The 24,079-nt window shown below is 43.4% G+C and overlaps 1 protein-coding gene across 4 annotated transcripts in view; it reads right to left on the bottom strand.

The window, feature by feature from the left end:
• strbp (spermatid perinuclear RNA binding protein) overlaps window positions 1-19,800 on the bottom strand; it is a 44,048-nt gene extending 24,248 nt beyond the window's left edge. For 2 of the 4 annotated variants that reach the window (XM_056433157.1, XM_056433159.1), the window contains exons 1-2: window positions 19,704-19,800; window positions 3,755-3,936 (exon numbers count right to left, since the gene is read on the bottom strand). In XM_056433157.1, coding sequence (XP_056289132.1) covers window positions 3,755-3,757 — 3 coding nt within the window. In that variant the 5' untranslated portion in view covers window positions 3,758-3,936; window positions 19,704-19,800. Of the gene's footprint in view, window positions 1-3,686; window positions 3,698-3,754; window positions 3,937-4,218; window positions 4,306-19,703 lie in introns of those variants that run through there. The other 2 variants (XM_056433158.1, XM_056433160.1) reach the window with 2 other exon arrangements.
• Window positions 19,801-24,079: the final 4,279 nt, after the last annotated feature.

The raw sequence follows: 24,079 nt of genomic DNA, 5'->3' as shown, positions 1-24,079 counted from the left end.
TATGTAGTAATGATGCATGTCACTATAAAGCAGTTCTCAAACTGTTTCTGTGGCGCCCCACTTCAGAGGAAGAAAGATGTTCGTGCCCCACCGTCCCAACAAATCTGTAACGCAATGGTCCACGCTGAATTTTTATTGAAATAACAACTGTGTGTGCTTTAAAAAAATAATAGAATAAAGAAAGTGCATTCATTTTTAACTAAACCAGATTTTCATCAAAAAGTATTCATCAGCGAACTTAATAATTATAATTTAATTAATACATTTGACTCCAAAATGTATATACATGACAAACGTTGCAAAGATAAAATAAATGCTAAACTGAGTCCACCTCTTCTTTGCAGAATAAAATGTCATCATATGACGGATGTTTAATTCCTCATTGACCACGCTGATAGCATCGGTCAAAAACCTCGTCTAGTGCACGGCACATCGAGTACATTTCGTAAATGTTAACGCCGTAACCGTATCCTAAATATTTACACGCACTTTTGTAATATGTGAAGTTCTCCGCACTGCAAATGTCAGAGTTTGAGCCTAAATTCAACAACAGCAAATTGTTTCACTAAAGGTCAAACATCCAAAACAACTGCCAATTTTGTGAAGAGTCAAATGTGAATAATACAGAATGTGTACATTGTTATAGGGGAATCTGTTGCTTGTAATTCAGAAACAGAAATGCTCATCCCAGCTTTCTGCAAGCCACCAGCACCCCATGCACTGTGCTATGTGGCCGCACACACACACACACACACACACACACACACACACACACACACACACACACACACACACACACACACACACACACACACACACACACACACACACACACACACACACACACACACACACACACACACACACACACACACACACACACACACACAAGGCCCAAGTTACATAACTGCATTACACAGCATTTACAACTCTCTGTGTAATAAACTAATGTGCACACAGACACACACCAAAACCCTGAACACATCATGGCAACAAAAATAAATCCAACATATTCAAGTCTTAAAAAAGTGTTGATGACACTTGCACATACAACCCATGTGTCACCCACACATGACTTGACCCAGTGCCAAGGACCAGACTCACTGGAACAAAAGCAGCTGTGATTAGATTCCATGCAGTTTAAAAAAATGTCTGTCTACAAAACTAATTTATTTTAAGAGCACCATATAGGAACACGGTATTGGATGTGTGTGCGTGCTCCGGCAGTGCGCCTGCAGCGCTTGTGTGCTCCTCTTTTTAATAAGTCATGTGCCTTAAGTGCAAGCCGCCTGCTTGGAAGACGGGCTCGTTGTGAAGAGAGACAGAGATGAAGGCGGGAAGAGGACGACAGAGAACGCCTCTGAAAGCAGAGATGGACAGAAGGAGTTGCGGGGAGATGATGACAACTGCGTTCTTTGTATTTTTTTGCCAGCTGCAGAAACAGACGTTTGTTTGCACTGAAGCTGACAACACATCTTCATCGGAAAAAAATACACTGAAGCCCAAAAATAAATAAATCACCACGCAAAACTTTTTGGGAGAAAATGTCACACTGAACATGTGAAGCAAGTAAAGTTAAAGGAGAAACGGGAAACATAACTTTAAGAACTTTTTAAAAACATCACAAAACAGGCTTGGAGTGATGGCTCAAGAAACACACACACGATATTTATCTGTAACATCCAGCAGCCTCGGAGAGATTGCATTACAAATTCATCCAGTGATTTATCTGCACTCTGCCGGCCTGACACACTCTGCTATTCTCTCTCTCTCTCTCTGATCAGAGTAAACAGACATCAAAATATATGTGAAAAATCATCTAGCAGCAAAACAACAAAACTGGCTTTCCATGTCAAACCGGCAAAAAGATCCGTACATGAAACTAGAAACAAGACGAGAAATACATATCACGTCGGCACAATACCCGCCATGTTTCAGGGATGATCTTCATTGTAAACGTGCCGTCAAATCAAGTGAATGAACTAGCTGCTCCAAGCTACAGTACCCAGCCTCCTTTGCACTAAAGGAAGAGAGTTTCCTTCCTACGCCCTTTGCCCCCTTCATTGTGTCGGCACGGTTTTAAAGGTCTGCCTATAAAACAATATGACCGGAGCACTAAAAGCAGAAGAGCTGACATGGCACTGTTGCTGGGCATACTAACAGTATTTAGTACGGTCATGTCTCCAGGAGGGAAATACCTCAACACAATGACATTCGTATGGAAGAACCATCAAATGTTAGAGTGGAATATGTCTCCCTGTTTTTCGACAAAAGCTTTTGTAACGCAATTATGTCTTTTACCAATTGTTCATAAAGAAATGCAGCGAAGAAAAGAGAATGTTACATTCAACATGACATGAGAAGCGAAACTGAGACCACGCGACTGTGGAAACTTTCCGCCCGGCAACATCCGCAGCGTCTCCTGCAGGAAGTGATGACATGTACAAGGACGGCGCGATGCAACATGCCGGACGTACACTAAATAATCAATCCACGGTGTGTGTGCGAGCGAGTGTGTGTGTGTGTGTGTGTGAGAGAAGACACAGAAGCACGGTGGACATGTAAATTCATTCAATGTAGAAAGCTCAGGGGAAAGTCAATAAAGTAGCTGTTAGGTGTGTTGTGCAGTTTGCACGGTGACGCCCTTGACAAGGTCACCCTCAGTATTTGCTGAGTCATCACAGCTTAAGACTAATCACACGACTGTGTTCGCAAGCTGCATGCGCACACACACACATACACAACCACACGGACACACACTCGTCTCATTACCCTTGGTTATTTATGAGCTCAACCATGGGCCCTCTTCTGCGGTGTCCAACCTCAGCACCATCAGCAACATCTTGTTTTCTCTCAATCATTCCTTTTCCTCCCCTTCCCTCCACACCTCCCCTTCCATTCTTCAACCTTCCCCTACCGACCACTCTTCCACTCTCTCCCTTTCCCCCCCCCTCATTTGTCCTCCTTCCTCCTCCTGTTCTAGTTTTTAATAATTAATCTTTTGCTGCGCTCGGGGGGAAAAGCTCCCACTGTCACAGGAGCGTTAATCAATCCCTCATCTCTCTCTTCACTTCTCTCCCCCATTTCTTCACTCCACACTTCTCTTTTTACGTCCCATAACCTTTGCGCTTTTCATCTCTCGTGTTTCTGCCCGTCATTCATGTTTTTACGGTCTTATCTGCCCCCACTTCTCGTTTCCCCCTCGCATGCTCTCTTTGATCTTTGAGACGCCCTCTCATCACTAAAAAAAGAAAGCACTAGCTTTTCTTTCTCCACATCTTCACCCTCCCGTAACACGTCTCTTCAACAAACCTCATTTTCATATTTTCATATTTGACGTCAACAAATAAATACGGCACAATTTGAGACGTTCATTCCTTGCAAAATGACTTAACTACAGGAATATGCGCTCGTGGTGGAGAGCAAAATCAAGAAATACATCTAGAAAACCTAATAAACAGACATCAGTAATTAGACCGATTGTGTTTTTTTGCTCATTGTTTACCACCACTGTCCCCTTCTGTGTCCTCTCATTGTTCTTCACCTTCTTCATCCTCTATCTCTTTCAGCCGTCGGTCTTCTCCTCCCCTTCGACAGATCTACACATTCCTATCGGCACAATCTCTTATCAGCTTGAACTCTTAAACTCACCCTTTAGTTTCCTTGCTCTAATGTGGATAACTCACCAGCAATCCAAGCAAACGCAAGCACAGCACAGGCATCCAGTCACACCAGAGCCTCCAGAGAGCATTACCATGGCTGCAGGAGGAGTGGTCACACGCTTCCTTCCTTCGGACGCCCCGCTTCTGGAGTTGCGTTGCTCGTGGTGGGGGGTGCAGACGCAAGGTTACCGGTCAGGATGTCGCTGTCACGCCGTTTCTGCTCCTCATGTGCTCCTCTGTCCCTCTGGCCACTGCTCTACGAGAGGTTGTGCTTCTAAAGTGATTGACAGAGAGGGAGAGGGGGAAAGGATGAAAGGTTGATCTGTGCATCAACAACTCCCGGAGGAGGGTGTCCAGAGGAAAGGACAATCTCTTCCAGATAAAAATAGTGTCGATTATATACATACTAAAGTATTAATACGACACAATCTTCTTTCTTTTTTTAAACAAAGAGCAAAAGAGATCAAATCAAGTCAGTGGCATAATAACCAGCATCAACCCCCATCGCATTAAAGCAGCATTAGTCGAACCCGGCAGAATCCAATTCCATCCATACCTTCATTTCTTCTGTAACACCCAATTTACTCTCACACAGTTCCTCAGCAGAGCGGCTTGAGGAAGAGCTCCGACAGGATGGTTGATCAACCAATGTGGACACACGGACGGATGGACAGACAGACGGACGGACGGGGGGGGGGGGGATGTAATACAAACAAGTTCTTGCATCTGTACACTGGCTTACACACTTAAGACACACCCTCCTCCATTTACATAATGTGTCGTTTGTGATATTGGGCTATACAAAATAAAATTAATTGAACTTGTAACATACATAGATATGCTAATGCCGCATGAATAATATATGTCCAACCACGTGATGAGATGAAGCAGTGAAGAAATTGCGAAAAAAATAAGATGTATGAATGGAGACCAATATATTTTGGAGCTACTGAATCCCCCCTCCCCTCCCCCCAAGATAAACATTGGAGAAAGTGACAGCAAGAAAGGGGACAGAAAAGGGGCTGAGAACACTCAGAGTTGGACAGGAAATTACAATATTTAGTGGTCGGTGAGAGCCGGACCACTGTGCTAGAGAGTGGTCCTGCCAATGCTATATATGACAGCTAACTTCTAACCGTATCCTTTCCTGGCTTTAATTGATTTTATCTAACAGAGGTGACGGGAAAATGATACTGAGAAAATAAAAGCTCCATTTAACACACGGAACAAACAAAAAGCATCATTCTTAACTATTAAATGCCAGTAAACTAAGTATTCTTTCTGGTTTTCTAAGCCTATTGTGATTTTAAAAAAAAAATTACTTGCAACCTCGAACCACAATGAAGCTACTTGTGACCTTTACCTTTTGCTCATGGGGCTCTATAAAGTAACCTAAACAGCTGATGTTGCTGTGTAAACACAGGCCAGTTGCATCAGTGCGACGCTGAACAGATGCACAGCGTTCCTATTCACCACATGAAATGTCAACAGCATCACCACTGACAGTACACAGGCACTCCTGGTCCAACTCAAACCAGAGCAATGACATTTATAGAGCCGCGCATGTGTTCACACAAGAGTGTGGGAGATGTTTCCTCTGAGTCTTCCAGATTCAGATTCATGGGATGCCTTATTTAAGCTAAATAGGGATTTAAAAAATGAGTAAAAACCTGAATCTATGATGACAATAATGGGTAGAAAACATCTTTATCCATTCATCTGCCGATTATTTTCTCCATTCATCTAGTTGTTTTGAAGATGATGCTTAAAATGTATTTTCTCGTCCAAAACCCAACGACATTCAATTTCTAATGAAATAAAACACAAACAAGCAAATTTGCATCGGACTTGCGTGATTAAATTATTGAAGTACGGTAAGTGAATCAGTCATACAAATAGGAGCGGATACATTTCTGTTCATATTTTATTTGAAAAGAATTGCCTCCAAAATAAACACTTTGCCAGAGCCTCATTACTGCATTTGAGTTTCATCTGCAAAACCCATCATCTCTTTGGGATTAGATGAAGCGGGCACTGCACTGCTATGGAAAACAATACGGACAATCATGTGGCTGAATCCAGCAGAAGACCACACACACACACACACACACACACACACATCTATTAGAGTCCATTACACACACCAGACTGCATCTCTGCTGTTGCACCTTATCAGTGTCAGTTTTTCTTTTTGTTACGCTCTACCTGATAAATAAACAGTGTGTAGAGCAGGGGTGCTCACACTTTTTCAGCATGCGAGCTACTTATTATGTGACCGAGTCAAGGCGATCGACCGACGGGGGGGGGGGTGCTAGTGAGAGTCGCGTGCGAGCCGAAGGATTGTTGACGGGGGGGGGGTGCTAGTGACTTTTTTTTTGCTCCGTCCCGATGCGCGCAAACCGGTGTCGGAGCTCCGCGGTGCACGAGACGGCGGGCAGAGGACTGTTAACGCGACACGTAGAGACATAAATGACATGCTGCTGCTGTAATGTGGCGCCAGAGAGAAAGTAACAGGGGGGCGGGCCAATTTTTTTTTAGGTCATGCGATCTACCATACAACGCCGCGATCGACTGGCAGGTCGCCGCGATCGACCGGTCGATCGCGATCGACGTATTGAGCACCCCTGGTGTAGAGTATCTCATCACCTTGAGACCGCTGAACATACATCCAGGATTCTATCTGGATGCTGTCAGGGGGCAGGAAAGATAAGCACAGGTGTGAATGTTGGCGAGCAGACCTGCTGGGGGGGATTAAATTGTGCTGAAGCTGCAGCCTCTCGGCGAAAGCTCACCGGGATCCACAGGGAACCAGAGCGAGAGAGGAGACGGAGAGAGATGCACCGAGTAGTTAAAGAAAGGTTAGTCAAAATTGGGGGGAGATTGAACATGTGCGTGAACAGGAGCACATAGGAGAGTGGGCAAAAGAGGCAATGAGCAGAACTATATGGAGAATACAACGAGGTGTGAGGGGACAGAGGGGAGTGGGATGAACAACAAGGAAAGGCAGACGTCGAGCCCCTCGGGCCGACAGACTCGACCCGAGGCTGCTCCTCACTTCCTCTCCAGGTCTCCCTCTCCACGCCACTGGTTTGCCACACTGGCCGTGACAGCCGACACGTTGTGCCTGAGGGGGGTTCACGCTCTTCCAGCTTGGCCTGGCCACTTAGTGTTGTTTGCACATTATTGGAGCGCACGCACACAAACACAGACACGGGGTACAAAAGGCCCTGCCAAGAAGCATGACAACAACAACAACGTGCCAGCCCCCATTCGATTCTCATGATCAGAACAATTCAGTGAGAAACAACAACAACAACAACAACAATACCCTCCCTGAGTTTCAGTCTCATGGCACCGTCTCATTTTTCTTGAATTAAAATCATGTGTACACGAATGAAAGATACACCCGTGGAAAAATATAATGGAACCAAAACAGAAAGTTGATGTCTGAATCAAAGCCTAAATAAAGCCCTGCATGAACACCATGTGGCCTAACGGGCACCCGCCCTCCTCTGTAGGCCACGGGGACCGAGGGCGACCGAGGGGCCATGTTTGCACTTGCAGGGCTGCGTGCTTGTTCAGAAATCCTCGTGCATTTTATTATTCATTAGGCTCAAGCAGACCAAGTATTACATTTCTCCCTGCACCCCCCTCAATCTCTTTCGTAGGCCTCCCACCAGTATCCACTCTCATTTTTCTTCTCCTCTCTTATTCACACCATTCTGGTGGGACATTAATGACGGATTTGGATGTTTTTCTCCAGAGCAGAAGAGGAGAAAAGCTGGGGAATCTGGCCGAGGGCCTGGCTCATTAACACCGACGGCGGCTCATCCGCATTAGCATGTGCACACACACACACACACACACACACACACACGGGTGCACCAGCACCTCGATTTGCTCCCATAGTTGTTGAATATATTTCTTTATGCAGGAGGAAACACACACCTGTGCTGTGTCCTTCCTGCACGAGGCGTTGGTGATAACATCCCATGTTCCCTCCACTGATGAAAGGACTAGGAGAGAGGATATAGGAAACTTGGGGAGGGAAGTGAACGCTACGGGAGAGAGAGCCGGGGGAATCTGCTGAGATTGCTCTGAGCAGCAATTTACACCTTTCTCATGTGATAACCATCAACTGAGATGAGCAGTGGAAACACAGAGCGAAGGGCGACAGAGGATTGACAAACGACAGAGTGTGCTAATTAGTGTTGGAGAACTCATTTTCCCAATGGATCGCCTTTTGGAGTTTTGTTTCTCTGCTTCACATTGTGTTTAGAAAATCAGCAGTCAGTCCGTAAAATGTTGTGGACTGATGTGCAATAACTGAGGCTAGATTGAAGCGTTTCATCCATATCAAAATGCAAGACACTGTCAATATTCCACCGGTGAAAGGATCTCCAATTACCGGATGGCTACATGCATGGCTAGCCGGAGGGCGAACGTAGTACAGCCACAACCAAATTGTGCCGGCGCTTTAGAAAATTATGAATTACAAAACATAAAATTAGTTTCTTTTTGTGTTTGGGTGTTTGAGAGAACCCCAAGTATATCAAAAACAAACATCTGTAGAGTGATTATAACCAAGAAAGCCCATGGCCCGTTGCCAGGAACCAGCTTCCTGCCAAAGTTGTTCACATAAGATGTCATCTGGCTCAAACAGAGTCCACTGCTTTGCCTTAGACAACATGTATTACACTTCATTTCTTTAGCGTATCACATTTTCTCCCACGCCCAAGGTGATGTCTTAAAATGTGTTTCATACAACTGTCCAAAACCCAACATATATATTCAGAGATTCAGTAAACCCAAATATCAAGCAAAAAAAAGAAACAAATCCTGTGGTCTAAACTCAAGCTTCTATTAATTTACCCAGTGAACGTCACTCTATTTTCTTTAAAGATGAAGCGTAACCTTTGATTTCCAAATTGTAATCAGTGTATCAGTCCACGTCGAAGTTTCTGCCAAATTTGAAGTTATTCACTAAAAGCATTGCTGAGGTATCATGTGATGAGAATTCAACAGACAACCACGGACGGACAACCCCAAATAAGGCTGAGGAACCCTAAATGAGGCTGAGGAACCCTTAATGAGGCTGAGTAACCCTTAATAAGGCTGATGAACCCTTAATAAGGCTGAGGAACCCTAAATGAGGCTGATGAACCCTTAATAAGGCTGAGGAACCCTAAATGAGGCTGATGAACCCTTAATAAGGCTGAGGAACCCTAAATGAGGCTGAGGAACCCTTAATGAGGCTGATGAACCCTTAATAAGGCTGATGAACCCTTAATGAGGCTGATGAACCCTTAATGAGGCTGAGGAACCCTAAATGAGGCTGATGAACCCTTAATGAGGCTGATGAACCCTTAATGAGGCTGAGGAACCCTTAATGAGGCTGATGAACCCTTAATGAGGCTGAGGAACCCTAAATGAGGCTGAGGAACCCTTAATAAGGCTCAGGAACCCTTAATGAGGCTCAGGAATCCTTAATGAGGCTGAGGAACCCTAAATGAGGCAAACAGGCTTCGGTAGGTACTCACAGCTCTGTGGATTCCTTCCAGCTCTTGCCCTGCCGTCACATGTCCGACTCGCCTGTACAGACGTCTCTACGCTGCACTGAAGCACACCTATGAAGATCATCTTGAGCAGGTGTCAATATGGCTGATGTTAAGTTATTTTAAAGCTCAACTTGTTGATTTTTCTCTTTTTATTCTTGGGTAAAGTATTTTTGCTCTCATGAATGCTTTTTCTCACCGGTGCTATTTCTGATCATGTTTAGACATTCACCACACACCTGGAGGGCTGTTTGAGAGTGTGAGTAGTCTCTGTGTTACATTGGTACTGACTTGTGTGTGGCGGGCTCCAGGGCTATTAGTGCCATAATGTTTGCATGTGGGAAAATATCGGAAAAGTGTCCCTTATACCTCTCTCTAACCCTTTCTGTTGAGAAGAGCACACATTGTGTAAACAGGTGCTCGACTGTTATCTCGTCTATTTATCTACTGGGGTGAGAAAGCCAGACAGAGACAGACAGAGCCAGACAGAGAGAGCCAGACAGACAGAGAGAGAGACAGACAGACAGAGCCAGACAGAGCCAGACAGAGACAGGGAGCGACAGATGGCGAGACAAGCGGTCAGAAACATCGACAGCATTACAGGAAGAGAGAGGCCAGCTGAGATGGAGAGAGAAGAAAGACGGCGTCTCAAAAGGTCCTATTTGTTTCATTGCTGAGGAGATTGCAGAGAAGAACTCCCAAGTGTTCAAAGGAGACGGTAAAGAATGTATTCACCCCCGTTCTTCATGAAAATGTCAAAAATAAATGCAGAATTGTGATTAACACCCTCATGTATTTTCTTTCCATGTCTGTTTGGCCACACCATCTTTACTATTCATCTCTCCTACAACTTTACAACACTTTGCATCTATTTCCTTTCTCTTTTGATCTGGTCTGTGCTGCCAGCAGAGCAGTTGAAATGCTAAAGTTTAGCAGACTCGACTAACAGGCTGCCTGAAATAGAAGCTGCAAGAGATTGAATGTAATCTGGGCTGGAGAAGGCCGAGGGTCCTCTTTTAGTTATGCTGAGAGAAAGTATTAGGAGAATAATAATGTTGCTACCAATTGCACAAAGAGAACAGCAAAGATAATTGCCAGTTGCAGGATTTCCGTGACAATTTAATTTAATGGATTACATTGAGGCAAACACACAATGAACACCCTTGTTAACTTCCAATGTTACTCATTGACAGTGTGACACCAATCCAGTTATAATGTAACTTCTGGTTGTGAAATCCAAAATTAACAAATTTCCTTTCCAGCAAATAAACAATTATTTCTTCCCCACAAAACAACTTACAACTTACTTTCAATTTAAGACAGAGTTCTACACTTGTGTATCTTTCTATATTTAAGGATGTAATTCCTTTGTCAACAAGACGTCATGGGAAGAAGACAATTAAGACAATAACAATATCCATTGTGTGAAATTACCCAGAGTATCTATATAACGAAAGTCTAAACGCATGGAAACAGAGGAAGGGACACGCTTCAGTGAGAGAGGGAGCTCTTGGATAGATACACTAGTCTTTTTATTGTTTTAGGGCCGGTGGCAAAGGTTGGACACCCTGAGCCCTTTTGTTCTTATTCCACCTGGTGAGCAGCATGTGGAGCCCGTTGATCCAGAGCTGAGGGCCAGGTCCAATGGCACAACTACAGAGGCTGGAGTAAGCTTACCCTGCAGCCAAAGTAAGAGGCTGTACTCCATTGAGAGCCCAGACACACGTCCAGATAAGCCGAGTGGAAGGTTGCCTTTGCTCGTCCACTGGAAGGCATTCCTGGCCCACCTGGCGGAGGAGGCCGGGCACTGCTTGCACCAGAATTGTGCAAATAATCAGCAAGCCATCAAAATAAGAGTGAACTGCCTGGCCAGCGGCGGGGACACGGCCACTTCCGCTCCCTGAGTAAAGGTGTCGGGCGACCGTGAACCGCAGGACGTTCCACTGGTCATATTGGCCAGTGGCCACAGTGTCTGGACCCATGTGCCCGGAGACCATTTAAGGGGATGGAGACAAATTATTTCCTGTGACCAAAGATGAAAAACCACCACATTTTAAAGTGGCATCGGAAAGTGCAAAACCTCAAGCAGTAAGAACCGGGAGTCGTCTGAGAACCTGGACGTGCGGCGGTGAGAATAGCCCACGCCTCTTCAAAGGATAACATGCACCCGACAGAGCGAGGCCTGCTGTATTGCCTGCATTATGTCTCATTAATGCAGAGCGATGCAGCAGTGTCGACACATGCTTTATTATTTATAATAAATATTAGAAACGCAGGACAGCGGGGATATGATCTCATTCCGGTTCATTCTTAGTTGCATTTCTCTGAAAGAATACAAAAAAGTGCATGTGCACGCTGTATAGAATTTGTCTTCCTTTAAAATGGCGTTCTTTTTGCCATTTCTCTGTTTCTCTCTCCTTTTTCCAGTTTGCTACCTTATTGATTTATGTGTTCTTTTTCGTTTTGTTTTTTCCGTGTCCGTTTCTGGACACCGCTGCAGTTGTTGGGCGGTTGGCATGGAGATTAATGAACAGGTCAACAGAACAACGGCCAATTGCAACTTGAAATCACTGTCAGGAATCGGCCCATTAAAACATCCCATATTAATTTAAAACTATGGCTCTGGATTCCAGTCCTGGGAACAAGGAGCCCTGCTGGTTTTCATGTGTGTAATCCGAAACCAGTTTAAACCTGAGAGTAAAGGGGAATGCTCATGAAATAGTTCCATCCACGGTAACAGTAAAATGGGTACACTATTCAAGACTTTTATGTCTTTTTGGTTTTATGCAACTACACTTCACCAAGTGTTTCATTTATTGATATTTTCAGGAACAAGGCGATTTTAAATGACCACGCATTGTGTCTCACTACAAAGTAAGCTCGAGTCTCCTCTCCTCACAGTGGACACCCTCTGACACTGAAGAAACACACACAATATGACGTCTCATACAGACCACCTTGCCCATTTCCCCACGGAGCTCAACTTATGCACCTGGTCTGTTCCCATCATCTTTGCCCTCCTGCTTCTCTTGAGTTTTCCTGCGGTTATGTTAGCAACTTATTCTTTCTTTCAGAGTCAGCACGTCTGGTAGCACACGTGATTGGGCGACTGTGGGTCAGTGGGTAGCACGTCCGTCTTTCAATCAGGGGGATGGAGTTTCAATCCCCGCCCTAGTCTATGTGTCCTTGAGCAAGACACTTTACACAGGAATTGCTTCCTGTAGCTGCGTCTACGGTGTATGAATGCAACAGGATTGTAAGTCACTTTGGATGAAAGCGTGAGCGTAATGACATGTGATGTGATTGTCATCCTTATTTGTTTGAGTTTGCTTGTGGTTTATTTTGTGATGAGCTGCTGAGCCCTTCCGGTTGTTATTCCATTCACAGAACTTAACCCTTGTGTTGCCTTAGGGTCATTTTGACCCGAATCAATATTACACCCTCCCCCCGCCTTTGGGTCATTTTGACCCGATTCAATGTTTCACCCTCCTGTTACCTTTATATTTACTAACATATTTTACCCTTTGGGTTCAATTTGACGCCAGCAATTAAAACCTCCAGAAAATTATTTGAATTAATATTGTTTTCCAAGTTTAAGTGTGAGGCACTTTATGTTTGTTTGTTGACTACCGAAAGAACACCGACATTAAACATTGAATGGGGTCAAATTAATCCTAAGGCGGGGGGAGGGTGTAATATTGATTCGGGTCAAAATGACCCTAAGGCAACACAAGGGTTAAAGGACATGAACATGTTTGTTTGTTGTTCTTCATTCATAAAGATACTCAGTGTGATGACTACAATGATTTAAGTCCAAAATTGCCACAATGACAGTGTTCAACGGTTCAACGGCTATTCCCTCTAAACTGTCTTTGCTACTGCGATCAGGAAATGCATCGGCCCACAAAAAGAAACCAAACACACTCCACACGTACCGTGCAGAAGGAAGCCTGATTCAGTCGACACCTTGGAAACAAGCTTTGGTTTATTGATTAAACTCTGGATTGCAATCCATTCATCAGCAGGACAGGCTTTGTTTAAACCCAGTAACTGTGACTGCTGATGAGCTCCTTTTTGGAAACATGTTCACGTCTGTCTTCCATTTGTAGGCACAAATATGAGTGTAACATGTGAGTTACACAACCCTGCTACCCTGAATATGTTTTAGAGTACGACAACATGGTTCTGAGGCCAGGGGAGGTCAGACCACAGTATTGATGAGGCGGCAGAAAGCAGAAGAAACGCTGATGTTGCTTCTGGAAAGGAAATAGATAACATTGACAGGGGCATGCAACTCCCCTCGGTCGATTATTAAAATGCAGAAAAGCAAAAAACAAAAGTTCCTGCTGACTGGTTGGCCGACTGTGCGTCCACATCGTCTTAAAATTAGCTTAGCATTATTCATCTCAGAAACACCTGTCATCTCCATGGGTTACCTGACTTCGACCTGAAAACTTAACTGCCTCACACGCACACACAATCGAATACTGTCCTGCGTCAGCATGGGGAAAAAATAGACTATCACTATGCCAGAACTGAAGCATGCTGCAACTGTGTGCATGTGTGTGTGTGTGTGTGTGTGTGTGTGTGTGTGTTAGTAGGCTCCTGCTGTGCCGATTTCAGCAGGAACAGATGGTGCTGCCAGGGCTCTGCCGAGGCTCCACAGTCCATAGTCTGTGGGAAGACTCGTGAATGTGCATACAGCGTGCCTGTGTGTGTGTGTGTGTGTGTGTGTGTGTGTTTTCTTTTGTACCATTAATCTACAAGACTACTGTCCAGACACACTGACACTGATTGTTGCCGTGTCAGTGATATCCTCGTGGTCTTTGGCCTAATTGTCTGTTCCATTGACACTTCACAGCTTAATCCTGCCTGAAAGGCTCTTTCTTCACTGCTAAGCTTGTGTTTGCCAACACACAAAGCTGTCACACTCCCACCCCTTTGTGTGTGTGCGTGTTTGTCCGAGCAGGTTTGTGAAGATGTAAGTTGTTATAGACACTTATCGCATTACTGCCAACGAATGCCAAAAAGGAGCGTCCGTTGTCGCCGCATCCTACTGACACGTTTGTTACTAAATAATGAATAAACACAGAGAATAAAAAAATAATTAAATAGGAAAACAAAGGGTGCTACTGACACACAGCACTCATTCATGGTTACAAAAAAAGAGGGTGGGATAGAAAGAGGTGAGGTAGAAAAAAATGTTTGGTCCAGCTGTGTCAATGACATTGAGAAAAAAAACTAACAGAATCCTTTATATGATGAAAATGTACTTAAACAATGAGTTTGAGGGAAGGTCAAAGCAAAAGAATGGCTCACGGAAAAATCTAAACAGATCTCTTGCTATTCTGAAACATACAATATATATAAATATATATATACTGTATATATATATATACTGTATATATATATATATATATATATATGTTATAGTACGATTTGTGAGCGCATGAGGATAGCTAGTTTGTCCAGATGTGGACCAATTCCCTAATGGGCTTCTACTCCACAACACACACACACACACAGGCAAGCTGTCAACACACGCCACACACACAAGCACACACTGTAGTGCTCGATATCCCAGTGGTGTGTCCATTCCCAATCTATCGCTCTCTGTTCATTTGTTCATTAATAAAAGCAGTCGTGTGACGGGTGGTGGCAGATGAGCAGATGAGCGTGGTGTTTTATGAAATCCAAATCACAGTGAAGGCTCAAGTATTGTTAAGAAATTAATTTCGCAGGATGCACTCAGAATGACATCATCTTAGATTAATGAACATAGAACGACTCCTCTTTTGTTTGTCAGTGCTTTTATCCCGTCCCCTCTCTTTAGTGGCCGTGGCCGTCTCTCTGCTCAAACACAGAACTTATCTTGAACACAGCTCGCTTCCTCCTTCAGATGAAATGCCTGAAGTCATGGACTTTTCTAAGTATCGATTTCATGCAGAATGCAGCAGAACAGAAAAGTTATCCTTCTGTACTTTATGAATATTTAAGATACAGCTCACTGGTAATATAATGATATTCCCAAGCAAGCACACACATAGCGTTGTGGATTGTGTACTTTGACTCACAAATGCACAAATTAAATGCGAATGTGTACTCATTCTGTCCGGTTGTGTACATTGTGTACTACATCAGGCAGCTTCACTTTATCTCCCAGCCCCCAACTTTATCTGCACAAGCGTTGGCTGGAGCTGATCAGTGACTCCATTCATTCCGGGTCAATTTGGGCAGTGTGCTCGATATGGCCGTTTCATTACACACTTCCTTCCTGTCTGCCTCTCCGACTCTGGTGAGAAGACGGAGAGACTGAGTCAGAGCAAGGAAGGGACAGGAGGAGGGGGAGAGAGAGAGAGAGAGAGAGAGAGAGAGAAGAGGAAAGGCAGGATTTAAGTGAGTGTACGGTGGGAGAAAAAGCACAAGGGAGGTAAGAAAGACAAAAACAAGAGGAGGAAAAGCAAGAAATGGACCGAACGAGGGAGATGAACAAGATGGGGAAGAGAGGGAGTTAAGTAGGATATGATGTGCTAGTGTGGGAGGTGGATGGTGAGAGATTAGGAAGATAGTAATCAGGATGACAAAGGAGAGATAGATGCTGACAAGGGTCGAACGGCAGGGTGTGGCGGATTCAGATAAGAATAATAGAGCCACAAGGAGGGGCGTGCAAAGCAGAAGAAAGGGGGGTGAGGGAGGAAACGTGGTGAAATAGTGAAGAATATAAACTCCAATGGGAGAATAGCAGAAAAAAGTGGCAAACATGGATGAAAGGAGAAAGGTGGAGACAGGAAGGAAGGGGAGGCAGTGGGATGGAAGAACAAGGGGGAGGATGTGAATTGAAGAAGAAAGAAGGGATGAAGTGAAGTGACAAGAGCCCAAGGAGCCATGACTGAAATGATTCATCCGTCTCTTTCGCACTTTATAATAAATGTTTTTTATTAATATTAAAACAAACTTTACAGAGCCACAGGAACAGGACTTGTCATTAATAATTAACTATTAATCATCATGAATTCACTAAATTGCATTTCCTGCACTTTTAAATCTCCAGTCTGTCTTGCCCAAGCCTGCGTCCTTTAAAACCAGAGATTAAAAGATCATTTAATAAATAAGGAAGGTCTAGTTACAAGAGAAACTAAAATACAACAAATCAATTCATACAAAAACATTTTTGGATGCCTGCAAGATTAAAATGTGTAATAACCAGGTGAGAACACGTCCTAAAGAACGCCAGTATGTCAAACAGTAGCTGAGGTCGGACACTCTGTCTCACTCTCTTGAACCAGCTCCAGATTCTAATTCACATTATTCTACTCCTCACTTCATCATCTGGGTATCGTTTAAAACATAATAATAGTACCGATGCCGGTATCCTTAAGTGATACAGAGTACTTCATTTTATACTTTTTATTCTACTCCATTCAACCCCCATCATGCTAATAGAAGCGTTCAGTTCACCACCGCTGCATTAATTTTTATCGCCACAGGCAGCCTGCATACTTTTACACGTTTTGGTGGCATCTCGGCACATTGAACTGCCAGCGCTGTCAAACACAGCGCGCTCGACTTCACCACACGCTGCGGAGGGGGGCCGAGAAGATGTGGCCTTTTATCGAAGAACGCTTAAACAATCGTGTTTCTAACTTTTGGGTACGAAAAGGATGGAATGCAGGGATCAGTTGACGGGCGAGGTTTTGATACGTTGTACTTTGTTAACATCTATATTACTTACATTATATTACTTATATATAATACTGTAAAAGGTTATTTATTACTGATACCCAGACCTACTTATTTTACATCAGTGATCAAATAAAATCTATGTCATAGATAGAGCGATAGATAGATACAGAGAGCTAGAGACATAAATGGAAAGAGAAAAAACAGGATTTAAGTGGGTGTACGGTGGGAGAAACCCCCTAACCGAAAGTCAGTGAACGAGTTTGTGTGAGCGAGCGAGCAAGAGAGCGAGAGAGAGAGAGAGAGCGAGAGAGCATTAGATAGCATGACACAAGAGAGGAAAGGAAAGTGAGAAAAAGATTCAGCATCAACTTTCCCACTTGGGATTGGTCACCATGGCTACGGGAGCATTTTCAGCTGAACGTGGGCCAAACATAAGGAAGAGTGAGAGAGAGACACACACACACACAGAGAGAGAGAGAGAGATAACATGGCGGCACTGATATATTGTTTTCATGTAGATAAAAAGGTAAGAAATGTAATTATTGGATGAAAGTATTGTACTTTTCAGTGTAATACAACTTCAATCTGATTGTTATCTAAACCTTCAAGATACAGTTACAAAACCTGTCTCCCATAAAAGGCTGTAGCACTGCAGCTAGGTAACCACAAGATACTTGATCTCCAACAGAAAACACGTAAGACTGCAGGAAAAAGCTGTGACCCAATACGCTATGAACTCGGATGGAAAACAGAGACCAAAGAGAACAAATGGCATCGGGAGACGATAACATCTCGTCTTACCACCAGATAATCGGACTCCATCTATATTTCAAAAGCCACGGAAAACCGCAACAATGGGCTGTCATGATCCAAGATTAGTGGAGGGCGCCTTAATGAGGAGGGCTGGCGGCATCACCCGAGGGCGATTTGTTCGATTTCTGTAACGAACCTCAAGGAGTTTTTGAACTGGTGCAACAAATCCAGTTTTCTGAAATGTCTCATGATTTAATCCACACATGAGGATTTGACAGAAACGTTTGAATTATTGGTCGACTTTTTTTTTTTTACCAACTAATAACTCCCCTTCACTTCCTTCTGAACAGCTGATTGTGGGAACACTCTTGTGTGCCGTGACGTTTTGTACCGGCAGTTTGATTTATTCCATGTTCCTGAAAACAGTCAGTGTGCATACCTTTTGCACAACAAGCACGACTCATTTTTTTCCTCAGGTTTGTCAATATTTGCATAAAGTACAGCCAATGTTACGGGTCATGAATTATTTATGGTGACGAAAGGAATGAGACTCGTACGGGCCGGTTCTGCTCCACAGTGTTGCCATGGACCTACCAAACGTGTGCGATCAATGGAGAGAGAGAGAGAGAGAGAGAGAGAGATGCTCTGCTGCGCTCATTGGCAAAGTCACTGCTTTCTCAAGGACACTGCGGCGAAGGGGCAAGAAAGACAGAAGGGATGACACACAGGAGGGAGAAGCAAGAAGGAGGCAGAGATATATGAAGACATTTAGCGATAGAAGGTCATGCAAGACAAATAGACAAGCAGAGAAAACTCACACAAATGAGAGCGGAGCAAACAGCAGATGAGAAAGGTGTACCGACAAGAGGGGAGATGGGAAGGAGGAGGGCGGTGCCCCCCATGGAAGGGACCAACACAGGTATAAGGGATACACTGTACAGCAGGGGAGTAACCAGATAACATCGTTTGGCCCTTTACCTTTAATCTGTTATAAATACAAGCAAGGGGTACAGCCATTATCCATGCATTGATTATTCTTTTTAGTTTAACCTTCTCACCATTTAGTATAAAACATGTGAAATAAATTTGCAAAAGGACAGTCACAGCTCACCAGGTGTCATAGTGACGTCTTCAATTTACAAAATCCATCTATTGTGTGGAATTTTTGCTTGACAAAGTATTCCTATGATATCGTCATAACAATAATATCTTCAACAAATTAATGTCTGCAAATGTTTTCTGTGATTCTGAGCTTCATCGTCTCATCCTTGCAGTTGCACTAACGCAAACCTAAGTGACTTGATTCCAGCGGCCCCCCCGGACCACACAGAGAGCCCACTGAGCGGCAGCAGTCATGTTGTCGTGATGTTACGCCTTCTGCCGGGTTCAGTCTCGCCAGAGATCCACTAAAACCTCGACAACAATCAATTGTTCACACATAAACACGCACGCAGACCCCAAAAACACTCCACAGAGATGATAGCGAGGAAGGCCGCTTGGCGAAATGCATGAAAGCTACTTAACATACATAAGTATGCCTACTTATGACCGAAGCAGCGAGTGAAATCCGCAACCACTTGGACCACAGACCCCGACCAGCTGCGAGACCAAAATGTGTCTAACTTAAAGGAGAGCTCAGCATTCATCTAGAATACTGAGGACTTGACCCCCAGAGGAATATGGGGACTTATGTTTATTCAAATACACTGATGGGAAAGCAGTGAGCGTGCAGTGATGGGTATAGACCACATACAGGCACACAGAAGGAGGGATATATATACACACACACATACATATATATATACACACACATGGATATATATATACATATACACACATATATATATATACACATTATATATATATATATATGTGTGAAATATATAGATATAGATAGAGAGACGGAGAGAGAGAGAGAGAGGATTTCTATTTGAAACCACATTTGAGTCATAGATATGTGTTGCAGCCAACCATCCTGCAGCAGCTCAGCAGTAAACAGAGACGTACAGACGGAGAAATAGGAATGGATTTCGTTATTCTTTTCACTCACCTCCCTCTCTCCTCCAATCTGTTTATCTGCCCACTCCAAATTCAGTGTCTGTCAGCCAGTGTGTCAGCCTGGAGTCACGGTTTCAGAGCAGGCAGGGTTCGGTACCTGAGAAGACAAGAGTTCAAAGGTCGGTCAACATCAGTGCGACGGCACTTAAGGATCATGTTCAGCTCGACATCAGTGAAACCCTCACCAGCTGGCATCACAGATGGAGTTTGAGAAAAAGAAGGGAAAAAAGAGAAGAGGTGCGAATAAGGATATACTTGTTTGTTTTCAACCCTCATACAATGGTCCGTGTGATGTCTCCTGATGCGTTCTCCCATTGTGCTCTAAGTGATCAGAGCCCCTGAGCTAGTCCCTGCAGGGCAGAACCTGTTTAGGCAACAGAACTAAATGGTTAGGTTGTGTAAAAGAGCACGCTCACAAATATTTTTTACGGAACTTACATAGATGGCATTAGATAAGCATGCAAGTTACTTCTCTAAAGAAAGGTACAATAAGTCAACAATGACTTTGTGTCCGGTGTGAAGCAAACAACCGTCTGCTGAGGGACTCACGAGCGGCGAGAGCGCCGAACACACACTTAAAGACGAGAGGTTCAAAGTGTATATTTAATGAGGCAAGTGTATATTTATTATGCTCTTTCTTGATGAGCGCACTTGTTTTTTAAGTATGACTTGATTCACTTCTGCATGTCGCAGACCCTTCATTTTGATAGGACTTGACCCTCTTCTTCCTGAAAACATGACCAGACAGGCCAGTGGAGCACTAGTGAGTGCAGAAGGGACAGGGCCCAGGGATCAGGTGCAAGGGAAACAAAACCAATATACAACATTTTAAAAAGAGGAGAGTGAAAGAGAAGATTCTAAGAAGGGACCGAAGCTGAAATAAACTACTCCTGTTTTTCAAAGTGTGTACAAATTGAGACCCCGTCCCCGCGGAGCGAGTGGGCCCTTTCTCATTTGCTTACGTGCTCTACAAGAACTACGTGCGCATGCAACAGCAATTCCATTTGCACATTTGCTTTCCAGTGCAAGCCGATGACGGAGAGGGAGCCTGAAACATATTGCACTGTATCACTGATTTTCAGAGAACGCTGTGGTTGATTCCTCAAGGACACGTTTGACTTTGAGGAAAGCTGCCGATTAGCTCGCCCGCTGAATTCTCCCAACTATCCAGAGCCGGTCTCAAGCTGAACCGTTCTTCTATTATACGGCCAGCATGGTATGGGAAAGTGCCTTACTTTAAATTAAATGTGACATGTACAACCACACTGTAAGAAGCACCTTCCGCTACTACTTTGCATAGACGACATTTTCAACATAAAAAGAGGTAAATATTCAATTGGTAGGACTCAAACTGAAACTATAGCTGCCATTTTTCGTGTTTTAGTGCCATTGTTTTGTGTTTTGAGTAATTAAGATACTCTGGAAGTTATTCATCAGCTTAATAATTAAAATGTGACACGTCTACATATCATGTGCATGTTGTACATGTTCTGCAGTCACCTCTTCAGCTCCCAAGACTTCACCCAACGTCCTCTTTGTGTCTTGGTTCTTTTGGTTCATTGTGGGTTTAGTCGAACTTTTAACCTCGTCGTCAAACAATTGGATTTGTGTCGTCTCGAAACACAGATGCGCACATGATTGAACACACACAGCGCTGTCACATGCAGCTTCGTCTGGCTCCGACTTTGAAACGTCAATAATACACAAAATATTGTATTTTTTATTTTTGTGGGGTGCACGTTTAGCTCTCCATTGTGTTAAAAAGTGGCAACTAAAAGGCTAAAACATGTTTGCCAATTTCTCGAAATGGATGCCAAGGGCAACCTGGCAAGTGGCAACCCGAACTGTAAAGCCCTGGTGATTTCAGTTTCTATTTTCAGTGAACCTCCCGCCATTGTCCTGACTACCAATCTCCAAGTCATCTGAGACCAAGGTGTGAAACAAAGCTGCGCTGAAGACCTGCCTGCGCTGTCAATCAATGTTGGATTATTTTTCAAATGTTACTTTCTAAACAATAAATTCACCAAGTTGTGGTTTTCAGATTGTTCTCTTTCTGCCATTAGTTAAAAACATCTTTAGGCTCCATTAACGGATGAACAGGCTCACGTCATTAAATACTAATGTGCCTTATTGTAAAATCAATAAGAACAACCCTGACTCCTGGACTACCGAGAAATATCAAACTGCTCGTTTCATTATTTATGAGTGTAGTTAAGAAATGTGTGGCATCATTTTCTTTATACAGTACATTACAGTGCATAAAATACAATAAATAATACAAACGGTATGTACTACCGGTCCCAAAGTCTGACAGAGAGGATCCTGACTAACCTGATACAACGACGCCGCTGCTCCCTCCGGCAAATATGAGACGCAGTCCCAGAGCCAAGGAAATCAAAGCAGAAGAGTTCTGCGGTATTTGTGTTGTTTGGGGGAGCAGTCACACCTCGTTTAATAACACATAACTGAGGTGGGTGTCGGTTGGTGCAATGCCTTGGTTCTTCAAGACAAACTGGTTTCCAGTCACAGACTGTGTATTCACACAAGTCTGACTCACACACACAGACACACACACACACAAATTAAGCTTACAAGTTCACCGCACACACCCACGCACGCACACAAACAATTAATCTTCCTGTAGAACTAGACAACGCGGTATGAGCAGTCAACACCATGGCAGTTTGTTTTAATAATACCTTATTAAGATGAAATAAATCGTACGATTAAAATACTCTGACATTGAATGCGTTTATTTTAGTAATGTCTGACTAAACACAATTACTGACATTCAATTAAATGACACAATTTCTTTATTTACTTTGTGAACGTTGCCTGTTGGACAGCTGGGGAACAGTTTGACGGTTCATGGCTTTGGTGTAAATCCTAAATAAAAATGATCATTGTTTTGCAAGAAAAATATTGATCATTAAAACTTATGAGTCAGTAGTCAGTTTTAGAAATTACAGTTTGATATGAACAATTGTTCATCATATTAAATATAAAATTAGCATCCAGTACGAATCAGATCAAACAAAACATCTGTATAAAGCCACACTGTGTTGAGAGGTGTTCATATCTAAAAAATATTTTTCCCAGAAAACAAAAAAGTTAAAGAACGATAATATAGGTTTGGCTTGAACATCATTTTTCACACCTCTATCAGGCGTGGTGAATCCGCTTAAAAGACAAAGAATATTAAAAAAAGCTCATATCACAGATTTGGATCTCTTCCTTTTGTGGCAGAGCACGAGAGGGAGGGCGGTTAATGGAGACGCACCGTCAGATAATGGTCTCCAGTGACTGACACGTGTTCTCAATAGAGTAGGAAAAATAAAGCATTATCGAATTTGACCATCCTTCACATCTCGTTTGTAAACCATCACTGCCAGCGAGGAATAAGAAGCTGTGTGTCAAAGTGAGGCGGCGCGGTGCGATGGAGCGTGAACAAAGACATCGCTGTGTGCTGCGGTCGGTGGTAAAGAACCTGACTCGGCGCATAAAACACAACCCGGAAGACATCCAGCTTGTTAGTGACAGATTGCCAGTGTCCCTGATTGCATTTTCTAATCAGACCAGCTGGGGGAAAATATCTGAAAACGCACGTGTGAACAGAGAAAAGTACACGGACGCCAATGAGGAAACACGAGTACACAAGCCACGATGAACACACAAGTCAGGGTCTGTGTGCCTGCTGTGAATGCTGGTCCACGCGCTGCGAGAGAAGGGTTAGGGACTAATAATACACTTAGTGAAGTGTGGACATAGAACATGGCGGCCGTCTAAAGCAAACAGGGACTTTTAAACGATTGAACATTTTACAATCTGATACCATCACTTTGTGTTGTCTCTAACCATGCTGCATTATGTTTGGTATAGCTCCAGGACTAATTAGTATTATTATAATAAAGCTAATCGCAAATTGCTGCTTCTCAAGCATTCTAACTATATTAAATCAGATTATTTGATTAAAATTGTGGTCATTGAGAGTTTCTTTAGCCTGGCACCCGAGTGACATTTACATGACATGAGAAGCATATTACTCGTGCTCACTGAGACACCGAGTGTTTTCAGATTATTATTTATTTCTAAATTAGTTTGGCTATTGAATTTGTGAAATACAATTTAAATGGCAAACCTGTTTTATAATAATTAGGATGTGAGAGAGTACGCCTAACCTCATTCTTAATTTGAAAATATTACATGTAATCCTAATCCAGATAATCTCCGTCATAACTCATTTTCATTACAGCGATGATCATGCATGCACGCCTCCAATTGATAACGTGTTTAAAAAGACACACGTGCATGAAAACGGTGGAGGGAGCCCTACAGCATGTGTTTAATATGAGGCAGGCTCGCCCAGAG

Source organism: Pseudoliparis swirei, chromosome 15 (genome assembly GCF_029220125.1).
Source record: "Pseudoliparis swirei isolate HS2019 ecotype Mariana Trench chromosome 15, NWPU_hadal_v1, whole genome shotgun sequence".
Lineage (NCBI taxonomy): Eukaryota > Metazoa > Chordata > Actinopteri > Perciformes > Liparidae > Pseudoliparis > Pseudoliparis swirei.
Note: the sequence above shows the minus strand (reverse complement) of the source record. Positions and strands in the feature narration are given on the sequence as shown.